Consider the following 10850-nt stretch of genomic DNA (forward strand, 5'->3'; position numbering starts at 1 on the left):
GTCCAAAGGCATTTTGGTTGCTCCATACAAGTCAGGGATAAGCAATGGATACAAGGATGCTCTTATACTGAGGTTTCCAAATTTGACTGATTATCACCATCACCCAAAGAACTTAAAAAATACAGATTCCCAGGCCTCTGGGCCCCAGGAAAGATTCCGATTAAGTGGGCCCAAGGTGGGACCTGGCAGCTGCATTTTCACAAGAGCTCTGTGGAAGCACCAAGTGTTAGCATAGGCCTAACCCACAGGTCCCATCTGTGCCTGGCATCACTCCCAGAACCTTTCAGGAGGGCTGCTGTTCCCAGTAGTTTTTGCAGGGCCTTTCTTTGTTGTGATAACAGGGTTATACGGCCAGGGGCATGTTCCAGAGCTGCACACTCCACGTAGTGTAGAAGCGAAAAGATGGCTATGAGCTGCGTGAGGAGGTGTCTGATTGTTCTCAGGATGCTAATATTGGAGAAGCAACTGCTACGAGGGCAGGTCTGACACTTTTACTTCCTTCAAAGCAGAAAATCCTTCCTTAGCCTCTAACTGAACACACACCATAGGGCCATGGAGTCACTGTCCTCTGTACAATGAGATTCTCCACCCCAGAGCCTTGTAAATTTGAGTTTCCAAGTCTTTTTTTTATTGAAATACAGCTGATTTACAATATTGTGTTAGCTTCAGGTATACAGGAAAGTGATTCAGTTATGTATATTTTTCTGACTATTTTCCATTCTAGGTTATTTCAAGTATAGAATATAGTTCTCTGTGTTACACAGTAAATCCTTATTGCCTATCTACTTTCTTTTTTTTTTTTTTTGTCTTTTTCAGGGCCATACCCACAGCATATGGAGGTTCCCAAGCTAGGGGTCGAATCGGAGCTATAGCTGCCAGCCTACGCCACAGCCACAGCAACGCCAGATCTGAACTGCATCTGCGACCTACACCACAGCTCATGGCAAGGCTGGATCCTTAACCCACTGAGCGAGGCTAGGGATGGAACCCACAACCTCATGGTTCCTAGTCGGATTCATTTCCGCTGCGCCACGACAGGAACTCCACCTATCTACTTTCTATATAGTAGTTTATATGTTAATCCCATATTCCTAATTTTCCCCTCCCTCTCTTCCTTTCCCCTTTGGTAACCATCAGTTTGTTTTCTATGCCTGTGAATCTGTTTCTGTTTTGTATATAGATTTATTTGTATTAATTTTTGATTCTACATGTAAGTCATGACATATTTGTCTTTGTCTGATTTACTGCATTAAGTATAATATTCTCTAGGTCCATCCATGTTTTCTGTAAATGGCAATAATTCATTCTTTCTTATTACTGAGTAATATTCCATTATATACATATACCACATCATCTTAAGCCAATCCTCTGCTGATGGGCACTTGGGTTGTTTCAATTCTAATAAACTTAGTTATCCAATTCTTAATGTACGGCAAGTTAACAAGTAAATTAAAAATAAAGGAAGGGTGTTCCTGTCATGGCTCAGCAGTAATGAACCCGACTAGGATCTTTGTGGACGAGGGTTCGATCCCTGGCCTCGCTCAGTGGGTTAAAGATCTGGTGTTGCCAGAAGCTGTGGTGTAGTTGCAGACAAGGCTCAGATCCTGCGTTGCTGTGGCTAAGGCATAGGCGGCAGCTACAGCCCCGATTTGACCCTAGCCTGGGAACTTCTATATGCCAAGAGTGTGGCCCTAAAAAGACAAAAAAATTAAAAAGTTAAAAAAGTAAAGGAAGCCCATCAACAGCAATAAGAAATTGCCACCGGCCACTGACAGCTCATGTCTTTTCCTCAATGCTGCAGTAATTATGATAATAGTTAAAATGTAAAATGTATGGGGCATTTACTATGGTTCAAGTACTATGCTAAGATTTATATATATGATCTCATTTAATCTTTTCAATTCATAATTATTACACCCATTTTACAGAGAGGATAAACAGTAACTTGCCCTAGGTTCCCTAGTTAACCCTGGTGTGTCCTGACATTGAGACACAACAAGGAAAGTAGAAAAAGCACATATGGACCACAAGGCAGTTTGGGGATATAAGGATCTACCCACTCAACAGGCCCTAAGGCTCAGTGTGATTAAGGTCACCCATAGTGACAACCACGAGTCAAGGCAAACTATGTCAGCACTCAGGCTTTACATATAAAGAGACAGTGAAGCCAAAGTCACTTATTTTATTTTATTTTGTTTTTATTCTTATGGCTGCACCTGAGGCATGTGGAAGTTCCTGGGCTAGGGGTTGAATCAGAGCTATAGCTGCAGGGCTACACCACAGCCAGAGCCACACCCAGATCTGAGCCTCATCTGTGACCTATGCTCCAGTTTGCAGCAATGCTGGATCCTTAACCCACTCAGCGAGGCCAGGGGTGGAACCCACATCCTCACAGGTATTGTGTTGGATTCTTAACCTGCAAAGCTAAAACAGGAACTCCAATGTCATATATTTTATTTTATTTATTTTGTCTTTTTACGGTCACACTCACAGGATATGGGAGTTCTCAGGCTAGGGGCAGAATCAGGAACTGCGCCATGACAGGAACTCCCAATGTCATAATATTTTAAAGGCTTCTGTTTAAAATGGGCCACAGGGAATTCCTGTCATGGCGCAGCGGAAATGAATCCAACTAGGAACCATGAGGTTGCAGGTTCAATCCCTGGCCTCACTCAGTGGGTTGAGGATCTGGCATTCTAGGTTGCAGACGTGGCTCGGATCTGGCACTGCTGTGGCCGTGGCATAGGCGGGCAGCTACAGCTCCGATTAGACCCCTAACCAGGGAACCTCCATATGCTGTGGGTGCGGCCCTAAAAAACAAACAAACAAAAAAAGACAAAAAGACAATAAATAAAATAAAATGGGCCATAAACATTTTTGGGGGCCACACCCTTGGCATGTAGAAGTTCCTAGGCCAGGAACTGAACCCAAGCCACAGCTGCAGCCTGCATCATAGCTGCAGCAATGCTGGATCCTAACCCACTGCCACAGGGGACCTTCCAGCCACAAACATTTTTAAATGTTAGAATAAGCATCATATATTTAGATGCCCTTATTCCCTGCAAATTCCAGACTTCTAAGCATGTTCAAAGTGAAGTGAGAGTCACAGGCATAAAAAGACATATGACAGTACCGTCATAACTAAAGATACTTCTTTACTACCTCTTAATCTCATGGTTGTTTGCATTATTTTAGCAACAGGAGCTCAACCCCTTGAAACAGCAGAAAGTTTTCATTCTGGACCTGTTCAAGACTTGGAATATTGCCACAATAACCATTATGTTTTTGCTGCTATGGTAAGTAATAAGAGATCTGGAAATGCAATGTACAGCATGTAAATATACAGCTGATTTTCTTAATTCAAGGGAAAATCAGGTCAAGGCCTGGGTCTTCCTGAGACAAAATGAAAATTTTATAATTCTACGTTATTTGAAAAGGTCTCAATTTAATCATGGAACTAGATACTGAAAAATATGTCACAGGGAACAATATTTAAGTCTTCTAAACTGTGACCATCAGAGAAAGAGTTCTGCCCCTCCTAAACTTACTGGGATTAAGATGTCTCTGGTGCCTGTAGCCAAGATACTGATTCAGCTCCTGCTTTCTGAAGCTGCAGTGGCAGTTGATCAGTGAGGTTAGAATAACCTGAATCCCCATTGCCTGGACTAGAGTTTTAAGAAGATTTTTATAACTTGCTAATAGCAATCTACTGAGGGTTTTTAAGGCAGATGAATAATTAACTGACTTTATAGGCAATATTTAATAATGTACCTGCCAATAAATGAGGAAGAAGACAAAAAGAACATGTCTACCTTATGGTGGCAGCACAGAAAACAATAACAGAACTAGTACGTCCACACTGCAGCTAGTCTAATTTTAGAGCCATCCTGTATTGCAATTAGAAGAAGTCAGTGACAGAGTTTATGGCTCTGGATTAAGTATGTCCTGGGCACATGGTTTTCCTCACAGTAGACCTCTTTAGCTCTTACCTGTCAGCAGGTATCACTGAACAGTGGCACTACTGAGCCAATAATAAACTAGTCACTAGTTTTATCTAAGCCACTCTTATTATCAAATGTGAAAATCACTAAGATCCCTAGAGCAATAATATACCACTTTTTGTTTTGTTTTGGATAGCCCTTGTGCCACCCAACCTAGAGTATGTATAAAAAGATCCAACAGTGTTCCTGAAAACATTTTTTCAGATGTCCTTTGCATTTCAGTCATGATGATAATACATGGATTTCTGCACAGAAGGGTTTGCATGGGGCAGCTTTTTTCCACAGGAAAACTTTTCCATGGAAATTAACTATAATGGCAGGATATATAGTGTGCGCTCTGTGATACCTTGAAGCATTATGGGACTTGAGCTTTTTTCTCTCAAGTGAGTTTTATTAAATCAATTGAAATTTACTATAAGTGGATCCCACAGTATTACCTATGTATCTCCTTCTTCTTTTTTTTTTTTAATAAGAATGCAATATGGAGTTTATTTTCACTAATGTGCCTAACATTCTTTCTTCAAATAATAGCTCAAGGGAATGAGAATGTACAAACTCTTCTAGTGACATCTGAAATTAATTAGCCTAGAATATGTATTGTTGAATATTGGTATCTCTAGACTAGTGCTGTCCTAGTAGAATTTTCTGCAATAATGAGAATGTTTTACATCTTTATTGCCCATTATAGTAGCCACTAGCTACATGTAACCTAACAAGTGAAGTGTGGCTAGTGCTAAAGTGAGGATTGAAATTTCAAATTTTATTTAATTTTAATTTATTTACTTTTAAATAGTATGTAATGTGGCTAGTGGCTACTTGTAAGACAGCAAAACCTATAAAATTTCTTGACCATCATGAAACTGTAATGTGACTCAAGCTATCCTTTTTTTTTTTTTGTCTTTTGTCTGTTGTTGTTGTTGTTGTTGCTATTTCTTGGGCCGCTCCCGAGGCATATGGGGGTTCCCAGGCTAGGGGTCGAATCGGAGCTGCAGCCGCCGGCCTACGCCAGAGCCACAGCAATGCGGGATCCGAGCCGCGTCTGCAACCTACACCACAGCTCAGGGCAATGCCGGATCCTTAACCCACTGAGCAAGCGCAGGGACCGAACCCGCAACCTCATGGTTCCTAGTCGGATTCATTAACCACTGCGCCACGACGGGAACTCCCAAGCTATCCTTTTGTCCTTTTTGTCTTCTTTCTTTTGTCTTTCAGGATGCTAACCTCAGTGGGTTACTTTGCTCTGTCTCTCAACACTCCTAATTTACATGGTGATGCCTACCTGAACTGTTTCTTCTCTGCCTTGGTTGAAGTTCCGGCTTATGTTACAGCCTGGCTGCTACTTCGAACCCTGCCCAGGCGTTATGTCATAGCTGGAGTACTACTCTTGGGAGGAGGTGTGCTTCTCTTAATTCAATTGGTACCTGCAGGTAAGAAGTTATCCAATATTAATAGCTTACCGGGAAAGATCCACACTTTGACTGGGCTAATTGTTAGTCACTCCTCCCTGTTCATGCAGCTTTTACATCATAAACCGTTCACAAGTCAGTTATACAAGTAATAGCTAAGTCTGCGATTTCCTATGTTCAAAATTACTCCCTTCAAACATGGAGAGGTAGCCATGGAGATTCAGAAATCACCACCTGACAAAGAAGAGTAATTCTCCCAGTCATCCCCTTCACAGAAACATTCACCTAAACCCTCAAACCTCTTTCTTTGAGTCATAATCCCAACTGCTAATTTCCTGGTACATTCAGACCTTCTTTCTGATGTGTACATTCAAGTGTTAAGAGTTGGTAGTACATGACAGTTCCATTATAAGTTCAGTGATTTTTATGATCTGTCATCTTTTAAGTAGTTAGAGAACACATGAAAAGATATATGCTTTTTCCTCTTATGCCTTTCTCATATTGTTAAAAGGTTAAGTCAACATTATTTCTGATATACAGTATTATGCATAAAAATATATTTCTTAAAATAATAAAAAGGATAAAAAGGTTTGTTTCTTCAATTCAAAGAGTAAACTTACCTATATTAACATGTTAACAACTTGCTATGAAACTGTTGTAATAAATAAAAGTGGACAAAATCGCTGAATGCACAGATGATTTAGAATGACAGAAGAGCAAAGCTCAAATCAACCCTTCACTCTCCATCTTTATCCGTGTGCAATGAGGAAGACTTTGAAGAGCAAGTGTAATTTGGGGAACATCTTTATATTATAAAACATTCCCATAAAAGCAAAAAAGACAATATAAGCAACCATTAAGAAAGTATCACTTCTAAAGGCACCTCTGTTGACACTAGGTCTCTTTTCCAGATTACAACTTCTTGTCCATTGGTCTGGCCATGATAGGAAAATTCGGGATCACCTCTGCCTTCTCCATGCTGTACGTCTTCACTGCAGAGCTCTACCCCACCCTGGTCAGGAACATGGCTGTGGGGCTCACATCTATGGCCTCCAGAATAGGCAGCATTGTTGCTCCCTACTTTGTTTACCTTGGTGAGATGCATCTTATCAGTCTACTCTTTTTAAAAATAAAAGTAACAGGTTTTCATTGTGAAAAATGCAAACAGCATAGAAAGTACTGGAAAAAGGACAAGTTCACCTCTACTCTCTCAGTTCCCCAAATCACAGTCCTCGAAGAAACTAATATTAATGGTTTGGTGAGTAGTGCTTCAGGCATTTTGTTTTTCACAACATATATGTGTGTGTGTGTGTATACACACACACACACACTTTTTTTTAAAACACATGAGGAGTTCCCTGGTGGCTCACAGAGTTAAGGATTCAGCCTTGTCAGTGGTGTGGCAAAGGTTCAATTCTTGGCCAGGCAACTTCCACATGCTGTAAGCACACCCAAAAAAAAACCACACAAACAAAATTATACAATAAATATTGCTTCACAACTTTTTTTAAACTAACATTGTATCAGAATATCTTTCCATATTGGTATATGTAGCTCTTTTACCTTCTTTTTAGTTAGTACACAGACTTCCAATGAATGTATATACATTATTTATTTAGGCTCATGGATGGACATTTTGGCCATTTCCAGGTTTCTGTTACTACAAATAACACTGCAATGAACATTCCTCTACACCCCATAGTCTTTGCATATTTAGATCCATGGACTGTTGGAGCAGTTTAAAGATTTCATAGATATTGCCAAATTGACCTCTAAATACCGTACCAATTTACAATCCAACTACACATATAGATATGCCTGTTTCTCCATATCTTCACCAACAATGGGGATTATCTAATTTTTAATCATTGATAATCTGTTATGTGAAAAATTGACATAATTGTTGCTTTCATTTCTTTAATTATAAATGAGGCTGATAATTTTTTCATACATTTATTTATTTTAAGAGATCTGACTGTTCATATCTTTTGCCCATCTTTCTAACAGTTTGTTCAACTTTGTATTTTTGATTTGGGGAGCTCTTTGTGACTGAAAAAATCAGCCCTTTGTATACATATTATAAATATCTTTCCTAATTTATCATTTCCATTCTGACTTTATGAATTTTTTCACCATGTAGGAAATTTTAGCTTTTATATAATTGAACTTATCAACCAGATGGGCTTTGGTGGGATGTTCAGTGGATGTTGGTTCTGGTATTTCAAGCCTAATCCTCCTCAACAGCTCTACTGGTGAGAGATGCAGACACAGGTCCTTATTCTTCCTGATCATTGATGGTTGCCTACTGGTTCAAACACACACACACACATCCCCAAAGACATATATGATTTCTCAGAAAAGGTACACTCTAAATCGTTACAGAGACAGAAAAACATTTTTCTGCCTTAAACATACTCCACATAGCTGCCCTGAAGAACACCTGAGAAAGTACATTATTATATCCCTTTTATTTATATATATATATATATAAATTTTATATATATATAAATTTTAATGAAGTAAATAAAATAATTGATTTACAATATTGTATTAATTTCTGCTGCACAGCAAAGTGATTCAGTTATATATATTTTTCACATTCTTTTCCATTATTGTTTATCCTAGGATATTGAACATGTGCTATACAGTAGGACTTTGTTAGTTATTTATCCTATGTGTAATAGTTCCTATCTTCCCTATACTTCTAAACCATGCTCATATGATCTAACGATGGACTACTGGTACATAGGAAATGGAGTACATATTCCATAATAGCAGCTCCTGTTGGTGACACAAAGGCCTCGGAGAAGCTTCAAGATTAATATTTTTTAATCAAAGAAGATTCTTTAGTGTGTTGTTCCTCTGCAATCTCTGTATGCAGAAGGGAAGCAAGATGAGGATCTGTCATTATTCTCCTATCTCCATCAGATAAAGAAGAGGTAGAGTGGTTCTTCCAAGACATATAAACCAAGATATAGAAATATTGTAAAACAAACAAACAAACCCACATTGCCTGACATTTATGGATTTAAATTGGATTAACTATATTACTTAGGTTTTTTAATGAGTCTAGGAGTTCCCACTGTGGAACAATGGGATTAGTGGCATCTTGGGAGCACTGGGATGCAGGTTTGATCCCCGGGCGGGCATGGTGGGTTAAGGATCCAGCGTTGCCGCAGCAGTGGCTGCAGCTTAGGTTGCAACTGCAGCTCAGATCTGATCCCTGCCCTGGGAACTCCATATGTCACAGGGCAGCCAAAAACGGAAAAAAAAATTTTAAACAGTCTCACAGCTCTGTGGACCTAGCTTTCCACAACAGCCTACTGGTCTGGGCAAAAGCAAAGGTCATAGCAATCACAGCAACATGTACCTGTCCCTGCACCATCCTGGTCAACCCCTCTCCCCTTGGTATCTTCCCGTCCCTCATCTCCAATGATTTTCACCTTAAGAGGAGAAATTTGGTAGGCAGAGATTTATCAGAGGAATACGTATCACACATGGTTAAGCAGTAGCTTAGAGAAAACAAGTTGACATGAAAGACCTTATGATAATGCGAATGATTATAGAAATTTAGATGCAATGACACCTGCCAAACAGAAACTGTGGTATTTTGCACACTTTTTTTCTTCTGTAAATATTCATGTTTAAAACTGCTTTCAAACAGTGTTTGGTACCTTTACAAAATGATTCTCAAGAGCATCTGGAGGTTCCCGTATCTAACTGATGTTCTCATGTCCCATGCCTCACAGGTGCTTACAACAGAGTTCTGCCCTACATTCTCATGGGCAGCCTGACTGTCCTGATTGGAATCATCACCCTTTTTTTCCCTGAAAGTTTTGGAATGACTCTACCAGAGACCTTAGGCCAGATGCAGAAAGTGAAAGGGTAAGTGGAACTTTAAAAAGTGATATCAAAATTCCTCAGAAGGAATAAACCTGCAAGAATAGATAGGAAGTTTCTGAAAAGGAAGAGTAATAAATGGAGAACAGCTCTATCAGATAATAAAGCACATTATTAAACAATGGTAATTAGAAATAGTGTGACAGCTGTATAGGAAAAGAAATCACTAGAATGGAATAGAGTTCAGAATTAAACTGAAAAAAATAGGAGAATTCAGTGTATGACAAAAAGTAGCTCAAAATCAGTGGGAAACAGATTATTCCATAAAAAGTGTTACAACATACAGCTAGCCATTTTGGCTAAATAAAAAACTTGAATCCTACTTCAAAATACATCAAGATAAATGCCAGGAAGATTTAAAAACTGATACCTAAAAATAGAAAGTCATAAATATACCAGAAGAAAACATAAATATCTAAATAACCTTAGCGCATGGGTTTATAACCTTTCTAAGTATGATATGAAAAGCAAAGAGCCATAAAGAAAAAGATTTATATATCTGATTATGTAATTTTAGATATTGTTGGCACAGCAAAAATGAAACCATAAATTAGAATAAAGGTCGACAAACCAGGGGAAAAATATTTCCAGCACACGATATAGACACAGAGTTAATAAACTTTATATATAAGATGCTCTTAAATTGGTACAACATGGTAAATCAGCTATACTTTAAAAAATAAAAAATAATTTTGAAAAATTCAGGAAAAAAAAAAGCTTTTAGCCATCAGTGGGAAAACGAGAAACAACTCAGAGGAAAACTGGCAATGATCATGAAAAGGAAATTTTATTGAAAATATACACATGAAAAAGAAATACTTGCCCAGAGTAATTAAAAAATTCAGTATCATTTTTTGGCCTATGAGATGGTGTGAGCATTTTCTTCTGAAATCAACCAATTCTGACACCTGTTCTATAATTTCATCTAATTAGGACAGTAATTACCCAGAGTTAGCATCAGACTCTGCAGATTAAAGGGTCACTCCCACAAGACTGCCCTCTCTCTAGATTTTAGTTGCAAGTAATGAGTCCCCAAGGTTACCCACACTTGTGGCTATTGGGGAAGGGGAAATTTACCCCTCTACCCCTTGGAATTCTTATGACTGAATAATAAAATTGACACAAGTCAAATTAACAGGCGAAAAATAAACAAATTTTAATTCATGCACACAGAGATCTCTCAGAAATAGGCCCCAAGAAATGGCCAAAGCAGGTGGTTTTTACACTTTTTAGACAAAGAAAAAATAAATTTGAGAGGACTTGACAAACTTCAGTTTAGGTGCTTAATTAGTAAGGAATTTAAGCAAAGTCTGGGCTTGGGTAGTAAATTAGTAAAGTGGCAGCAAGGTTTGTTTATACAGATTTCTTGGTCCAGCCCTGAATTCCCTACCTCTAATACTAAGGGGGTCCTTCTACCTCCAGAGGCAGAGGTATACCTTTCGCATGAAGGATTTAATTTCTGCTCTCGTAAGGTCAGTTTCCTTTTGCATCAGCTACTTCACAAGCAACTTCAATTCCAAATAATCAATATGCCATTGACACA

The 10850-nt window shown here is 38.8% G+C and overlaps 1 protein-coding gene across 1 annotated transcript in view; it reads left to right on the forward strand.

Annotated features, from left to right (window-relative positions):
* The window catches only part of SLC22A4 (solute carrier family 22 member 4), a 43966-nt gene that overhangs the window by 31561 nt on the left and 1555 nt on the right, over window positions 1-10850 (forward strand). The window contains exons 6-9 of the mRNA XM_047778585.1: window positions 3196-3296; window positions 5214-5428; window positions 6319-6501; window positions 9157-9292. Of these exons, the coding sequence (XP_047634541.1) occupies window positions 3196-3296; window positions 5214-5428; window positions 6319-6501; window positions 9157-9292 (635 nt within the window). The remainder of the gene's footprint in view (window positions 1-3195; window positions 3297-5213; window positions 5429-6318; window positions 6502-9156; window positions 9293-10850) is intronic.

This window comes from Phacochoerus africanus, chromosome 4 (assembly GCF_016906955.1).
Source record: "Phacochoerus africanus isolate WHEZ1 chromosome 4, ROS_Pafr_v1, whole genome shotgun sequence".
NCBI lineage: Eukaryota > Metazoa > Chordata > Mammalia > Artiodactyla > Suidae > Phacochoerus > Phacochoerus africanus.